The following is an 18,173-nucleotide window of genomic DNA, read 5'->3' on the forward strand; positions in this document are numbered from 1 at the left end:
CGAGACTCATTACTGGCTCTAGAAAGCACTCGCACATATCCCCAGACTTAAAGACTCTAAAATGGCTGCCTTTTGAGGCCAGAATACATCTAAAAATTGCAGTTATGACACACGCGGCCGTGCACCACAAGGCACCCAACTACCTCGCTCAAAAGCTGTCTATATCAGGAGGTTCGAGATCCAATAGGAGTACAAAAAATCTACTCCTGAAACCTCGTAGATTCCGGAAAGTGAAAACCTACAAGCGCTCCTTCTCAGGAATGGCACCCAGGATCTGGAATGCGCTCCCTCCTGAAATCAGGCTGATCTCCTCCACTGCACTCTTCAAGAAAGAGGTGAAAACCATCCTTCTGGCCAAGATCTCCTGATCGTTATAGATGTTGATTCAGAGACTCTGCATTGCTTGTATCACCGCTCAATATCCCCTGGCACTATACTCTATTTGCTGGGGGCACCACTACGCTACTCTCTTACTACCGACCAAGATGTGATACACGTTGGTTTACTGATCCACCTGTACACCTCTGTAATGGGATCAATGACCTGTGCTGTCCTATATTACTTCCTTACCTGATTGTATATGGATTGGTTTTATGTATGTTTTTATTAACCATGTTATTACCATGTTATTGACTATTATACTGTTCCCATTATCTCTGTTGACTCCTACTGCCCCTACCCTGTCTTTGTGAAGCGCTCTGATATCTGTAAGGATCCTGTTCGCGCTATATAAAACTTTGAATAAATAAATAAATAAATAAACAGCATAGTGGTCCCAGAATTTCCCATTGTCCCTGACCCTTCAGAGATCCTTACTAACATCCCACCCAATACCAAGTACTTTTCCGTCATCGACCTGAAAAATGCCTTTTTCAGTGTCCCACTGCATGCGGACAGCCAGTTTTTATTCGCATTTTCGTTCAAAAATAGGCAGATCACATATAAAAGGTTACCTCAAGGCTACTGTGAGTCCCCCAGTGTGTTCAACAGAGTTGTCAAAGACGATTTGTCAAACTTCCAATGTGACAGCACTCTGCTACAATATGTCGATGACATACTGCTCTGTAGCACCACAGAGAAAGAGTGCCGACAGGATACAATTGCTCTACTTACAACACTAGCACAGAGATGATACAAAGTAGACAAACAAAAACTGCAATACTGTCAGGAGGAGGTGCAGTACCTAGGTCAAATGATTTCAGCATCAGGAAGAAGAGTTACACCAGGAAGAGTAGAGGTAATAAGGAACACTCCAGAACCCCAGACAGTCAAAGAAATGCAAAAGTTCCTAGGACTAGTGAACTACGTCAGACAGTGGGTCTTTGATTATTCTACTATCACTGCAGCACTCCTGAAAGCTGTCAAAATGGCTAAAGACAGGCATAACAAGATTGACTGGACACCTGAAATGACATCAGCCTTTACAAAATTGAAAGACGAAATTACAAATGCATGATTGAAGTAATGGTAACCAGGTAAAGATTCAGGCGCACGCCTAAAAGTAAGGGCAGGGTAAAGTAAGACGTAGTTGGGTGAGTGCTTCAAGGGAGATGGATAGGTTACCACTCTATCCCACACAACCCAAAAAGAGAATTCCTGAGTCTTCAAGTTATACCATCATATTACTCCCTGAGCTCTAGAACAATATAAATTACAAAAAACATAGTCACATCTTTCACATTGTACACATAAGTGCAGGAGTAATTAAATAGTCTCTGTCTCCAACGTAAAAAACTGTGCGTGCAATCAAGTCGCTGTAGAACACAACTTCCAAATGTTCAATAGGTTGAATCAATCCAAAGTACTTTATTGTAAGTATTCCAAACTTCTCGCAGCCTATAAACATATTGTAATCAATGCTGAACAGTCATCATTCTGGTGAACAGATTCACTAGAGGTAGGTTGTACAGAACATTTCTAATTAAGTAAAGTAACTCACATAATATATGAAAATCCCCTATGTAGGGGATTGTCTAATAGTCATATTCATAAGAATCTGAGTGTCCAAATCACTCTTATGGAATCCTTTCATTTAAAAACTTGCTGGTTGCACAGTCACTTGATTCTAATCCCCCAAAAAGTATTGAAGCTCTGAATACAAATTTAAACCATCTTCCACGGCCTTCAGTTTCATAATCCATTTGGCTTCAGTACGTCTTAACTTAAGCATCCTATTGCCACCCCTTCTATCCATCATGACATGCTCAATTCCATGATACGAAAATTTGTGTCTCTCGGGTTCATGGCTATTTCGAACCATGTGTGCTGCAATAGGGTATCTCGTGTCACCATTTTTAAGGGCTCGAAAATGCTCCACCATCCTGTCTCTCAAACGACTAATGGTGCTACCAACATACATTTTTTGACATGTACATACAATTATATATACAACATATGTTGTTTCACAGTTAATAAATGTATGAATAGTATGTAAACCAGTCTTGTTGTATTCAAATTCTGTAATCTTTTTGATTGCCCATCGACATGAGCTACATTTACCACAGTAAAAAAATCCTTTTGGTCGACTACTTAACCAGTTCGCCTGTGATACCTGTCTTGGATAACTGGGGCTAACTATGGTGGCCAATGTAACCCCCTTCCTAAATGTTAACGATAAGTGCCACGATTGGAAATGCAAATGTTCCCGTTCTCTCTTATTTTCCCCAAGGGTTTTCCTTTAAACAGATTCTGCTCTCCTTGTTTGTCAATTCAGTTTTTTAGTCTCATGTTCCTGTTCCCACAATTGGTCAATAACTGCAGTCTCCACTTTCACAGTGTATACGGCGCCTCTCTTACCCGACAGGTGTATTCCCACATCAAACAGCCCGAAGCTAAGGGTACCAGGTGAATCCATGTCAAGGGGTCCACCATTTCCAAGTCCAGCTTTTCATTCAAAAAATCACAGTGATCTAGACATTTAGTTGAGTTACTGAACATGATGTATCTGATAAAACAGTAACCGGGTAACTTTAAACTAGTCGCTCCACTGACTTCTAAGCCCCTCACTCCTTTGGTATCTGACCGGTGATCTCTTACCTCTGACTCCCTTCCCCTTACCCCGAACCAGACTTATTACCAATTGTATTCTTTTCTGACCTAGGATTCCAAGATATCTACCCTTGGATCCCCAAACCTCCATCTTGAACCCAGGCTCCCCTGCCTTCTTTAACGGTTCCCTGGCCTCTAAACCAGAGAGCCCTACTTTTGGCCCTGGATCCCATAAGCGTTGGTTCAGACAGCTGATACCTACCTCGTCGTTGTATGCCCAGGCTGGGGGCTCGTCAGTGAAACACCGCTTCTTCCTAGCTGGCATAGAAATGGTCATCTTCTTGGCATCCTCTGGCAACTCAGCCTCGTGGAAACGATTGGGAGATCTGTTAGGTACAAGGTTGATCTTGGGGCCGTCTTCTGCGCCAGGGTTGAACACCAAGGAAACGGTGTGCATACTTTCCTGCTGCTTCTGCAGATCAAGCTCCTCAAAAATTTTGTCCTTGAGACTTTGGTGAACCTGGGAGCAAAGTTATTGGAAAAATAAAAAAGGAAGACAGATTAGTGTCTGAAACAGTGAGCTTCACTGTGCAATGAGATAACTGCCAGTAATAACAGCAGGGTAAGTGGGGTAGGGATATCTCTGGTCACTAGTGACAACAGAGAGAAAAATCAGCAATTTGAGGAAGGATTGGGCGATCACGTCTTTAAGGCAAACAGTGAATAACACAAGGTCTTTGTGGATGGAGAGGGCTCAGGTCTGTAATGAGGGAATATTTACAGTGATTAATAAGAGTATGGTATGGCCGTGAAGGCAGTATGTGTGGAAGGGAGCTTAAGTTTGTAATAAAGTAGATATATAGTAGAAAACAGCAGGTCTGTGGTGACTATGAGCGTTCAATTCTAGAATTGCAATCCAATTCAGTATGAGGAAGTCTGTAACAGTGAGGACAACAAGAATGAAGTGTGTCAGTTTATGTATAAACACAAACAACATATGGAGTAAGTGTAGAGAAACCACTGACCGTGACTCTCATAGGCTGATGTGAGGGATGTAATTACTGGCCAACGCGCACTTCATTTCTCCCTAGACAAATACCTTTACTTTTATACAAACTCTCTAGGAAGAAGTACAGGTGAACCCTTTTTAGGTTGAACATTCGAGACCTCTTGTATATACTTTAGTATATACTTATAAGTGTATGTACTTTGTGGGCTCTGGAGATCAGCCCTAGGACTAACTTGTCTGCTTCTGCTTGGGACTTTTTTTTTCAGTTCAACTGCCTCTATTCAACTGTCTTGATAGAAAGCGACCAGTAGAGGTCAGTAAAATACCAGAATTGCTTTCTGCTGAATGACTTTCTTTTTTTAATGTTTCTGGCAACTGTCTCTATTTAACTTTCTTGCTAGAAAACGACCAGCAGAGGTCAGTAAAATACAAGAATCACATTAGCATTCTCTAGATTCCAATCTTGTATTTTCAGTGATATGACCACCAAATGCCCTGATTAAAATAAGAGCTTTGGTCTATACCATTTCCCACACAAAGGCAATATTTTTCTCTATGTGTTCCCATACCTGGCGTGTCACGCAGTTTGGTGCTTACTTTCCTTCCATGTTAAAGAATAGTAGGTGTTTCAGCACCCAGGCTAATGTGCTGCACAGCTAAATACATATAAGGTCCCAAAGGCGAGATCAATTGCATTGCAAATGCTTGTTGATATTACTAGGGTTCCATGCCAGTTGCCTTCACTTCTAAATGCCCCTCTCCTTCCCTGTGTTTCATGCATTTTGGCAATGGTTTGTTTTTATTACGCACTTGGGTGTCAGTGTTGGGACAAAAGTAGAGGAGATTGATATCCTGCCACCATTCTTTCATTTTCTCTTTGCTCTGCCTTCACACTAGTGTTGCACAGAATCGATTAATGATGGTCACTCCAGTGCCAGTTCTTGTATTCACTTCGGACACACAGAGGGGTGAACCATAGCTCAGAGAGGATGTCCTTCCAGGACTCAGCAAGTTGCTGTTTTTCCCCTAAAAGGAAAAGACCAAGTCTAGGCCCGGAAGAGCCCTTCTGCAGTGCGTCACTGGGAACGCTAGAGCAGGAGCTGGAGCTTGACTGGCTATTAAAAACTGCCCATCTCAGACAGCAACAACAAGGCCCAGCAAGACTCAAGTCTGCCTAAAAAACAGCTTGAGTTGAACAGCATGCCTTAGAGCCTCTTGATTTGGTAGTCGAGCTAATCTGAAAAGCACCAACTGTATCATCCTTGAGAGGCTGTTGGTGAGGCTGTACTCTGCCTTGAACCACCTGAAATTCGTGGGTATCAGTATCGTTAATCTTCAAGCCCCAGACAGAAGCACAGGGTTTTATAAAAATTTGGAGGGATAGTGGTGTTCCCGAGGGAAATGTCCGCACTATTCTATGAACCACAATTATATATCATAAATTAGTACACGAAGAGTTAGAACAACGCAATAGAAACAGTAATAGTGTCTTGGGTGCTAAAGAAAATCTATGCACCTACTATCCAAAGGTGCTATAGGCAAACACCGAAATGCAAGCCCGAGTCAGTGTATATGGGGAAATTCTGATTACAGCACTCCAAATTGGTAAAATTCAACAGCGAGCTCTGGTATATAGCCCTCAGCACTCAAGCTTTTATACACAGGAGTGTTCAAACAAGCAGACACAGATGCAGTTCAAAGGAACAGTTTCTTCATAAATAGTGACAGATCGGCAGTTGTGACGCCAATATAATTTGAGATCCAAGTCTGTAATCTTCAAAAGTTTCTTTATTCAAAATTTCATAAGGATTTTTCCAGCATATTGTTCGCCAACACGTGTTTCGTCTCTTGCTGAGACTTTATCAAGGCATAAATCATGTGTGGAATTCGTGATGTCAAAGAAGAACGTATCAGGGGCACTGTTATAATCCAAGGATAGAATGCCAAAGTGTGAGGAGCATCGTCCAAAGGCGGTGGTTAATACACACGATAGAAGGGCAGCAGCGTATAAAGAATTATTTTCGAAAGGCCAGCATGACCCGGATTATTGAAGTATTAACTCTGCCCCCAGGAAATATCGAATAGGTCCTTATGGTTACAGCGCGTGGAGTATGGCGCAAAGTAAGGGCGACACTTCAATACACTATTGTCTAGACAACCATGATAAGTTGTAATCAGAAGCAGCAAAGTGCTCGTATTCCGACGTGACGGTCCGCTTCAGGAAGCACAGGGTTTTGCCTTTGCCCATGGGCTGGATCTTCATGGCTGACGTCCGTTCTCCACATAGCAAAATCAGCAGAAGTATGTCGATCTGAACTACTGTTTCTGGGATACTGAGGTTTAAAGGTACAATGGAAATTTGTGTGCCCCTGCCACTGAAAAATTCCACTCTTGATCAGTTTTCTGTGTGATACCGGCCTCTGAAGCGTGCAGCCCACAGAACATCTACCTTGGGTATTAACTAAAATGTAAGCACCAGTTGGAACACTGATTTGGAGACATAAATAGTTTAAGTCTCAACAGTATCTGGTGCTTCTCTCACTAACCACCAGTGGTTCCTTATATGGGTATTAGAAATTGAGGCTAGTTTATAGTGCTATCAACTTTGTGGGGGTGGCACCCCCACTGCATGTTTGGATGGTAGGCATGGGTTTCATTTGAGATTGTTGGCACATACATATTTACCTCTATTCAAAGCCACTGAGTTATCCCTCACTCCACCCAGGGCCACTGAGAAACTAGGAAAAGGGGAAAACATATTAAAGCACATGGATACACGTGTAACTGTCTGGCAACTTTAGTAATTAAAAAAGATTTTCCCAAAGACATTTAAGTCTGTTCTTTGGGATACCCAGAGGATCTGTAATAGGTGTATTGTCCGTGTTGTCATGTGTCCTCAACACTCCAGATGGTCCAGGTACCATGATAATAGCCAAAGGTGTCTATGCTCCTATTTTGGGAATCATCTCTCAGTAGGTAGTAGGGCTGAGGAGTCAAGGTAGACTCAACAAGGTGGCAGTGGGTAAGAACCATGAAACAGAATAAATGTGAATATCCAGCTTTCCTTAGTCTTTACTAATAATAGAACTATAACTATAAGAAGATTAGTAGGGCAAAATATTATGCACCCACACTACTACTCCCAAGTGCCCAAAACTTTCAGGCTTATTAAAATGTTAACCGCCCCTCTGTACACATAATGTCAGGCTCCTCCTCTATCTCTTCGGAACTGTGCTGAATGACCCAAGCTTCCGGGTGCGCGCAAAATTGCGTCATCCTTGCGCCGAGTAACTTGGCATGCCGGGAGATATAGTTCTGACTTCTGACTCCGGCCGTCTCGAGCCTCCATGCAGATCGGCGTTTGTCCGCACACAGGTAAACGGGGGGGGGGGGGGCGGGGGGGGGGGTTAATTCGAGTTCTGACACATAATTCCCAATGGCACAAGTTAAACAATGTTAGCACAAAACACTCCAATATCACAATTAAACCTTAACCTTACTATTATCGAAAGAGATTACAATTTAGAAATCTACATATTTTAACAGTGATTGTAAATGTTCAATAGTGATCTCAACTTTAACTGGCAAAGTCAAGGAATCAAGGAGCGGGCATGGATATTCCAACAACCCATTATCGCACCCCAGCTCTTATCCTGAATCAATTGCCATGGGTAACTCACAGGTGTTTCCAAATACCCACTGCAGTCAAACCTTCTACCAGAGCGAAAATGGCAACCCAGTCCAATGTTAGTCATTGGGGCTAATCTTTTCACTCTGCCAGTTGGACTGATGGGTTATTAATTCTTCAAAAGTTCATAACTTAGAATTGGGCAGTCACAATAAAGATTATTGGGCGTGGCCTACCCAAAGATGACTTGTAGAAACACAAAAAGATGATTGACGGAATGATGAACACCTTCAAGCATTCAACCACAGTAAAAAAATCTAGGCCTGAATCCATTGTTTTTGTACTCACCATGCCATTTAAGTTTGGACCCAGTTATATGCAAATCCGTCTTGACCCTGCTCCCCAAGGGAACAGTCCAGCCCAAACTGCCAGGCCAGGTCCTTCTGGACCAGAAACAAGCATCCAGGGACCGGTTTTGGGGTATCACCCCTCATCAGGCAGGCTAGCTTGAATAGAATGGCATAGTGAGCATGGGACTCACATGCGGGCATACCCTTCCCACTTAGGGCGACCATAGCAACACAAAAAGATGATGGACTGAATGCTGAACATTGTCAAACATCACCCAAAGTACAGATATCTGGGCCTAAATCCATAATTTTTGGCTCACCATGCCATTCCAATTTGGAAATAAATATTAAGCCCGAGTTGGAGATATAAGGGCATTTTTGCATCTAGACCACACATTCAGCTTTTCTAATTGTCTCTTTCCCAGGCATTTCCCCAAGTACCTACATATTTGACTAGTTGATCAAACTAGTTAAATAAGTGTTTGACCTATGCAACGCTTTGTTGTCCAATCTAGCAGCCTAGCAGAAACTGCCTTTCTTCATTCAGGCCATAAAGAAGAGCCGCTTATCTTACTAGAACCAACATTAACCAGATCTTTCAGAAGCAATAGGGGTTTATTGTGCCTTTCTTTAGACTGCTCTGCTTTTTTCTGAAGCAGGAAAATACAACAAGAGAAATCCCATGAACCCAGTTGACAACCGGGTAATGTAGTAACAAACAACGTCTCAACAGGTAATATTTGAAAGACAATGAATAAAATGTAAACGAATACAGGAATGAGACACACAGGACGAGGCATGTCAGAATTGTCCCACTAGTGGGTGGGATTACTGAGGGGGGCCCCATTAGTAAAGTTTGCGATGACTCTGTCTTTCCCCTGGGTATTCATAGTGGTAAATTGCTTGTGCTCTTCTCCAGCCACGTCTGTGGCCTCCCATAAAAAACAATGGGGAGGACTGGTGGTGGTGATGGTGGTCTACCTTGATTTCGATCTAACATGGTGCCTTCACCAGGATTAGACTCTTTAGCAGAGGTATTGGAGGAGTCGGAAAAGGTAAATACTTGGTTGTGTTTGTATCTGCCCAAGTTGCATTTTCTTATGGGTTGGTAGGGGTATTATAAAAATCATCCTGTAGACGTGGGTAGGTCCTCTCTATGCTGTAATTTTTTTGTCTGTCTGAATCTTATTGATTTTCCTATTTTGTTCAAATGTGTCCAAGGTGGTCATGGGAGTGTTTAGTGTATCAAGTAGATTCTTGGCATCAGTCAGGCTGCTATCCTCAAGTATGAGTTTCTCTACTTCCGCAATCTCCTCCAACACTTTCTTGCTGTGTTCTATGGCTGTGTCTACGCAGAGGACCATCTAATGTCTGAAGCTGGTGGTTGCAAGTGGAACTTAGGATCTTGAGTAAAGATGGCAGGTGTATTGTGTATTTGGAGTCCGAATGGAATAACACCTGTGAGCATGGGTGCATATAGACCTGTTTGTATCTGTTTCTTCCTCAAATTTTCCAATCTATCAATCAAACATTGTCAAGTGTTGGTGGCAGGAATGGAGGGGGCAGTGGATGGAGAAGAGAGAGGGACCACTAAGGATTTGGTTGATGTAGTCAGAGTAGTTGGGTGTTTCCCTGTGTCGGCAAAGTAAACTTTACTCTCCCATAATTGGGGTTGTAACCGAAAGTCCACAAGGGACACGCACTCACAGCCCAGCAGTTGCTCAATGTAACAGGAAAATATAGCAGGAGAAATCCTGTAAACCCTGTTGAGACCTGGGTAATATAGTAACAAACTCTTCATTGTTGTAGAATCCCCCCTTGGGACCTCCGCGACTCATTCGCTTAGACTCACAACCCCGCTACTCACCTATGAAAGTCTAGATGACCTCTTCCGGGCGTGCTCATGCAGCAGGTAGTTTGTTTCCCCTCGGCCTTAGCTACCCTCACCACTTTTCCTCCCAGGTACCACCTCCCCTGATTTCCTTTCCTTTCTCCTTTTTCTGCAGCAGTCTCAAATACACTGGTAATCTCGTCTTGATGGTGTCCTGAAATCGATCAAGTCGAAAACACTGTCGACAAAGTACTGTGTTCGCACAGCTTCCTTTGCTCATAACATGTTTCAAACTAATTGTACTCTCATTGCTCATGTTACGTAACAATTTTAATTATGTCGTTTTAGCTGTCACCATATCACATGCCTCTCTTGCGCCGTTCACCCTTTCATGAGCACTAAGTGTGCACTTTTTTGATTACACTCATATTGAAGAACAGGATCGCTGTCTGAAATTAATCCCTTTCCGCTACAATACACAACACAGATCGTGATATTTAATCATGGTGTCTTTCCCTATAATAAGGAAAATGGCAGTGGACCCAGAAAATTGCCGCACCTAAACCGCTATCTCCCCAAATATTTGTCTGTGGTTCAAACAATGTACCTTCCACTGTGTGCCCCCCTTGTCAGCAACCCCTGCCAAAAAGTGCCCCCTATGCTAGGGAGAATCAATAAACATGAAAAACAGAGGTGCACTACATTTGCAACAAGTGACAAAAATCTATAAATATTTTGAAATATTTAACTACATCTCCTACATTTCTTAATCTAAAGTCCATGTGTATCACATTTTTCAAATGGATGGAAGAAATAGGGCAGGTCCGCCCATCATGAAGCACTACAATTGGTGCCAAGCAGAAAACCGATAAACACTCCTCTCCGTCCCGGTGGCAGGAAAAATTTGGGATTTCCATTTGATTCATTGTCTTTCAAATATTACCTGTTGAGACATTGCTGTTTGTTAATTCCTTTTCTGAAGGGCATTCTGGATGTCCAATGGCAGGACAATATGCATGTGTAGCATGAGATTAAAAAGCATCTGTCTCCTCTGCCTTTGCACTTGATTCATGGATGCTGGATTATTTAGAGCATAAATGTTGGTGAGGCTGATAATGTTTGAACTGTTTAGTGAGAGTTAATAGGTAGCGGAATGCTTGTGGCATTTGTAAGCGAGACATCCAAATTTAGACGTGATCTTTAATGTAATGGAAAGCAGGTGGATGCTGTAATGAAGTAGAGTGGGAGCCGATTCTTGCAGAGGCTGAACATGTATGGCTGATGTTTCTGTGTTGTTGTTTGTTGTTTTGTTTTTACAGCCTGTTCCTTTGGTAGTCAGGCAGGCCAGAGTAGAGGTCATTGCTGTACTGGAAAAAAAACTGTACTCAAGCATCTCAGGGCTATGGTCAGTTGACAATTTTCAGTTGGCATCAATTTGTTTGCTCATTCATTCTAGGAGTTTAATTTGGTGAAAGGTGGATTTGATAACTGCTCCTATTTGATAAATGAGGCTGAAGTCTGTGTCCCAGATTACACATGTTCCTCACCTTGACGGGGACAGCATGTCAAATAAAGTGTTGGGCGGAAGAGATGACAAAGAGAGTCCATTCTTTTTAGCACGCATGCAAGTCCAGAATCAGGATTTCTGTTTTCATCCCTTACATTTTCCACCTGCGTTTGACTCTTCCAGGTTTATACTGTACTTTACTTTAGTATTGGTTGCAGATTGTTCTTTTGTCTTCTGCTTGTCCTAGAAGGATCTGCATATGATGCATTATAAGAAATTAGTGAATTACCTGTAACTATGGTATTGCAGCTTGAAGATATTTTAGATTCACCTGCTGCGCCTGCTTCCGTTAACTAGTGGTCGGGTCTGGAAGTGCTAAGTTATTAACCTTTTTCCTACATCTGGTGGGCGCTGACATAGGCAGAGCTTGGAGAAGACCTTGAACATAAGGCCACATGAGTCACATTAAATTCAGGTTCTTTTTTCCCTTTCTCCACTACCCTCCTTCATCTGGGAAGTTGGAGGGTCATGTGTAAATCTAGAAGATCTAGATTGATCTTCAAGCTGCAAAACTATAATTACAGATAAGTAACTTGTTTCTTTTGCAGCATTACGTCTTTTTTAGATTCAAATGCTGAACACAGATTATGTAGGACTATTATCTCTCCTGTTTGGGAGGGTGAAGAGGGAGAGGATAAAAACAAATTATTGATTGTCCAACTGCTACTTCTTTGCGAGTACTGATGTCCACACATAAGTGTTTTATGAAAATGTGTTCTGATGACCATATAGCTGCTTTGCATATGTTTTGTAGAGATATATTGGACATAAAATCAGCCACAGCCCCTTTCTTTCTGGAGAAAAAGTGTTTTGGTTTTACATCTAATGTTTTGTTGGGCATTTTATAACAATGTTGAATTGCTTTTACTACCCACCTGGAAATGGTGTTCTTGGTTACCGCTGTACCCAATGCTTTTGTTGACTGTGCTACAAAAAGTTGTGTGATGGGCTGATAGTTTTCTGCATACAGTACATCACTGCTTTCCTTACAACTAATCTACCTAAGTTCCTTTTCTGCTGGGAATCTGAAAGAAGGCTGGTAGTGTTGTGGGCTACTTGATGCAAAAACGTGGCTCTACTTTGGGTAAAAACCTGGAGTGTGTTATGATAATCTTATCTTTGTAAATAGCTATGTCTGGTTCCTATACAATGAGTGCATGTATCTCGAGCTTTCCTGACGGACGTGATAGCTACAAGAAAGGTGGTTTTCAAGGTTAGAAACTTAAGTAAAGTTCTGTGCATAGGCTAAAAGGGTACTTTCAGTAGCCCTGCTAGTACTAAATTGAGATTCCACTGCTATGCTTGAAGAGATGCATGACAATTTGAAATACGCCAAGTTTGTGAATTATCTATCACTGTGAATGGAAAATGTTACTTACCAGTAAGCATCTGTTAGTAGCATGATGTGCATAATTCTGCCATCTAGAGTTGGGTTCAGATGTGTTTCTTCGAGAAAAGCCATTTGAGTCACTAGGTATTGTGATTCCTCCTCTTGCTGGTAATGCATATGGTCATCAACTCCATTGTTAGATTGTAATTGTGCATGGTGGGTTAGGATGAAATGTGGAGCAAAGCCTAGTATAGGGAGATGTCCATGCAAAGAGAAAAGTAAGACATTTTAAATTGACCTCAACTAGCACAGGCATCTGGGGAGGAGGGCGCACCACATGCCACGAACAGATGCTTACTGGGTGTTGGACTTGGCCCTTTTTGAAGGGTCATCCCTAAACTTTTTTCCTTCCTCCTGTATTTTTTTCTGACCTGTTGTTGGCTGTTTTATGACTCTAGGCACTTTCCCACTGCTGATCAGTGCTAAAGTGCATATGCTCTCCCTACTGTAAAGTATTCTATTGGATTAGTGACTCCATGATTGGTTGGTTTGGTTTACTTGTCAGACCCTGGTGTAGTGCACAGCGTGTGCCCATGGCATGTAAATCAAATTCTGCGGGTGGGTTTGCAGCACTGGTTGTGTCACCCACAGAAGCAGCCTGTAAAGTGTGTCTCAGGCCTGTCATTGCAAAGCCTGTGTGCAGTCTGGTTTTGCCATGTTGACTGGGTAAGTGCACCCACTTGCCAGTCCCTAAACCTTCTCTTTTCTGCATTTTAGTCACCCCTATGGTAGGCCCAAGTCAGGGTGCATTGTAAGTAAAAGGTAGGACATGCCCCGATGTGTGTGGCATGACCTAATAGTGAATTACAGCCATTTTAGTTTTTCACTATTGAAGGCTACCTGTTCTCCATAGGCCAGAATGGACAGTTAGATTATTACATTCTTATAATCCTAACTGACTCAGGGAACATGGTAGAAATACGGATTTGGTATGCCTGAACTCAGAATTATAAAATGCATCTTTTAGTAAAGTTGGTTTTAATATTCTGTGTTTGAAAACAACACTTTTAGAAAGTAGGCATTTTCTTGTCTAACTACCCAAGCCCGCCTCTGCTGAGTTGTGTATTCCTTGTCTGGGTTTGTGAGTGACAGAGCTTGGGGATTCCAGGAGACAGGCTGGGGAAGCCCAGTGGTGAATAGAGAGATCTGCATCTAGATGGGAGGGAGGAGTTGCACCTGGCACCTAAATAGGGCTGGGCCTTCCCTCCACAATGCTGGCTCCACCTCCTGTGGCTTGTCTGATGTCTCTGCCCTGCACTGTGAAAGGAGAGGAGGAATCATGTCAACAGAGTGCTCCAGAGCTGTATCTTCCCTCCCCTGTGTTGAGGGGCTCCAGGAGACAGGGTGAGTCAGCACAGGGTTGAATAGAGCTATCTGCATGTAGAGTGGTGGGAGGGGTTGTACCTAGGACCTGACTAGAGCTGGGCCTGCCTTCCACAATTCTGGCTCCACCTCCTGGGGGGCGTCTGATGTCCCTGGCCCACACTGTCAAAGGAAAGAAGGAGTCTTGTCAACAAAGTGCTCCAGGACAGCACAGAACTGGTTTGGACTGGGTACAGGGCCCTCTGCCTTCAGAGAACACAGGATTTGCTAGTATAAATATGGGGACCAAGACCCAAGAACTTTAGATCACTTTTGGGAAACAAGAAGAACCTTGGAGAGTAACCAGAGAGAAACTGAAGGAGGAGACCATCCCCAAGCTGAGTGCTGTTTGGGGGATTGGCCCGCGGTGTTTGCCTGACTGCCAAATAAAGGAGAAAGGAACTTTGTGCTACTTTCATCAATTTGTAAAGGATCTCGAAGGGCTTGGAAATTGAGCTTGCCTCCTGCTGAAGTCTCAGGGATAACAGACTTCACCAACCAGCTCCCCTGAGTTCTTTTGCAGTGCTGTGGTGCTGGACCTTCTGTGGGACTATGTGTCCCAACGAGCTGGAAGTGCGACTCACAAGAAGAAGTGTGTCGCCGCCGCAGCCACTGTCGTCTCATCACTGAAGAAGAGTGTCGCCGCCGCAGCAGACAGCGTCGCATCACCCGAGAAGCAGGGCCTGTCACGGCTCAGAAGATTCGTTGAGTCGTCGCACGGCCGTCGGGCGTGCACACATCGTTGTCACATCAAGACGACGACGCCATTTTGTTTCATTGCACCGGATCTTCATCGCATCAAAGGCGTTGCAGATCGCACCGCACAGAAGCGCAGTAAGAAACCGACGCATCACCTCCCCATGCAGAGAAGAACCGACACATCACCATCCCCTACGCAGCAGTAGGGAACCGACGCATCACCGTTCATGCGTGTAAGGAACCGAAACATCACCTTCCCTGCAACTCTTTTGATGTATAGCGTTACGCATCCAAAGGTATATTGAATTTAAACTGTCGCATTTACCATCTAAAGAGAACTAAGCTATTTCTACCATTTTTAAAGTAAAGTATTGTGGATTTTTGTCGTTTGTGGTCTTGTGTTAAGTCTATATAAAAATACTTATTTTTCTACTACAACTTGTGTGGTGTCTATCTGTAGTGTTGTCAATGGGTTACTGTATGTGTTCACAAATGCTTTACACACTGCCTCTCAGATAAGCCCATCTGCTCGTGCCAAGCTACCAAAGGGGAGAGCAGGGGTTATTTTAGGAGTGTACCACCTTACCCTGACTAGACGTGTGCATAGACTGTAAAGCAGTCCTCTCAAAATAGCAGTGACTAGCGTGTGGGAGTTGTAGTGGTTTGGGAAAGTGAACGCAGAATTACCTGACCAACATTCGCTTGTTGGCGAGCCAGTCCACCCACACAATAATGTTTTGCAAAAGTATGTGGTGTAGACCATGTAGCTTCGTTACAAATATCACCAATAGGAATATTCGCCAGAAAGGCCATCGAGGCTCCTCTTTTTTCTTGAATGGGCTCTAAGAGGGATTGTAATTGCTTTCGCTGTATGGGGTTTGGAGAAACTAACAAAAAGATGTTTTGTATTTCTAAAAGATTTTGTTCTGTCAATATCATACATGAGGGCTCATCTAATATCTAATGTATGGAGAGCCTGTTCCGCAACAGAGTCAGGTTGAGGGAAAAATACAGGAAGTTCAATAGATTGATTGAGGGGTAATTGTGAAACCACCTTAGGGAGGAACTTAGGGCTGTGGTGGAGAACAACTCTATCTCTAAGTATTTGAAAGAAGAGTTCCTCCAAGGTTACTGCCTGAAGCTCACTGACACGTCTAAGGGAAGTGATGGCGACCAAAAATGTTACCTTCCAGGATATAAACTGGAGGGGGCAGACACGGCGGGGTTCAAATGGATGGCCCATTAATCTTTTTTGTACAATATTAAGATTCCATGTAGAGGCTGGTGGGACTCAAAGCGGAATGACTCTTAAGACCTTCCCTGAAGACTTTGATGACAGGAATTCGGGATAGGGAACCATGTTTCCTGTTCAGAAAGTAAGCACCTACAGCCACTACAGTCAGGAATTTTAACTGGGCAGGTCCCTTGCGACCCATTGGGAATCACAAACAGTGTAAAACACACTGTTGTACATAGCTGTTTATGATTTCCTAACATCGAATCGCAAACATTTTCTATTAGGAAACCGCAACCAGAAGTCTAGGGTACATCTGGCCCTAAGACTGGCCGTCCTTTTACCAAGTTGTTGGTGTTCCACCATTGCAGAGAGTGGCAAGTTTGACAGCCGACCAACACTATATCTTCCCATTGACCCTCTGCTTGAAACCATTGGTGCGCCAAGCACTTCTGTAATGGACGCATGTGTAACCTGACATGAGGTACTATAGCGATGCATGAGGCCATCGTGCCAAGGAGACCCATAACTGTCCTGACTTCATCTTCTTGATTAGGTTGAAGCAGAGGAATGAGTGTCTGGAAGGAATGTATCCGAGCAGCCTTTGGATAGGCTATGCGCATCACTGAATTGAGGATTGACCCTAGATAAGGGGTTGGAGATGAGATTTTAAAGCTTTGATGTTATTGCCTAGTTCGTGAAGTAGGTTGATGGTGACCTGAGTGTGTTGGTGACATTTTAGATGAGTGGCACTCTTGATGAGCCAATTGTCCAGATAGGGAAAGACATGGATGCACTGTTTGCTTAGGTGAGTGCCACCACTGCGAGGCACTTGGTAAGACCCTAGGTGTGTTAGTGATTCTGAAAGGGAGAACTTTGAATTGGTAATGCCGTCTGCTTACTGCAAAGCTGAGGTATTGGCGATGTGCCGGATGAACTGGAATGTGGAAATAGGCATCATTGAGATCGATTGCGGCCATGAAGTCGCCTCGTTGTAGTAGTGGGTTGACATCTTGAAGAGTGACCATGTGAAAGTGCTCTGAGAGAATATTTCTTTCGGAGCCTGAAATCTAAAATTGGTCTAGGAGACCTGTCCTTTTTGTGGATAAGGAAGTATAGCAAGTGAACTCCTGTATCCTGTTGATGGTGAGGGGCAGGTTCTATGTCTCCTTTTTACTTGAGGAGCGCTTGGACCTCTTCACTGAGTAACCTTTGGTGTTGTGAGGAGAGTTTGTTTGTGCGAGGTGGAATGTTGGGAGTTGTGGAAGTGAGCTCCAGACAATAAACATTTTGGATAATAGCCAACACCCACTGGTTGGAGGTGACGTTCCACCAAGCGGGAAAGAACTCTTGGAGATTACCACAGATTGGTGTTATGTGATTCGGGGAAATGAGAGATAATTCAGGGCTTACTGTTGGTGACAGATCCTTTGGGGGATCTACCTTTACCTCTACCTTTTAAATTGTTTACTCTGTAGAAGTCTCGAAAATAACCCCTGGGAGAGGTGTTATGAGCCTGTGGTCCTAGGCATGATGTGGAGGTTTTGGGGGAAGTGGTTTTGTAACCTTCGTGGTAGGATAAGCAGCAAAAGCACCCGCAATGGGAAGGGGTTCAAAGGGCACTCACTGCTTTTGCTGTTTCATTGTCCTTTTTTATTTTTTCTAATAAAGTATCTACCTGCGGGCCAAAATTATGTTCTCCATCGAAAGGAAGATTAAGTAGGTTTTGCTGGACTTTCGGTTTGAAATTGCAGACCCGGAGCCATGAATGCCTACATAGAAAGACACTAGAGTTAAAGCAGCAGTATCAGCATCAAGGCACAGCATATGGTGGTGTTTGAGATCTGCTTCCCTTCAGAGATGATCTCATAGCCTCTCTTCTTGTGTTCATCTGGGAGATATTGGAGGAGTTTTACCATTTCTGCCCAATGTGCGTGTTCATATCAAGACAAAAAAGCCTAATGGGATTAGCAAACCGCCAATTGTTGGCCGATTGCACAGCTACCCTCTTGCCTGCAGCATCTATTCTCTTACTCTCTTTAGCTGGTGTAGGGTCATCACCAGAGCTCTGAGAGTTGGTCACTTTGCGTGCAGTAGCTACCACCAAAGAGCCAG

The 18,173-nt window shown here is 43.4% G+C and overlaps 1 protein-coding gene across 4 annotated transcripts in view; it reads right to left on the reverse strand.

Moving 5' to 3' along the window:
• The window catches only part of ACIN1 (apoptotic chromatin condensation inducer 1), a 1,432,530-nt gene that overhangs the window by 704,746 nt on the left and 709,611 nt on the right, over nt 1-18,173 (reverse strand). For all 4 annotated transcript variants that reach the window (XR_013594955.1, XR_013594954.1, XM_078644895.1 and 1 more), the window contains exon 8: nt 3,251-3,508. Coding sequence is in view for 2 of the 4 variants with exons in the window: in XM_078644895.1 (XP_078501021.1) it covers nt 3,251-3,508 (258 nt within the window). In the remaining 2 variants the exon portion in view is untranslated. The remainder of the gene's footprint in view (nt 1-3,250; nt 3,509-18,173) is intronic.

Source organism: Lissotriton helveticus, chromosome 5_1, assembly GCF_964261635.1.
Source record: "Lissotriton helveticus chromosome 5_1, aLisHel1.1, whole genome shotgun sequence".
NCBI classification, from domain to species: Eukaryota; Metazoa; Chordata; class Amphibia; order Caudata; family Salamandridae; genus Lissotriton; species Lissotriton helveticus.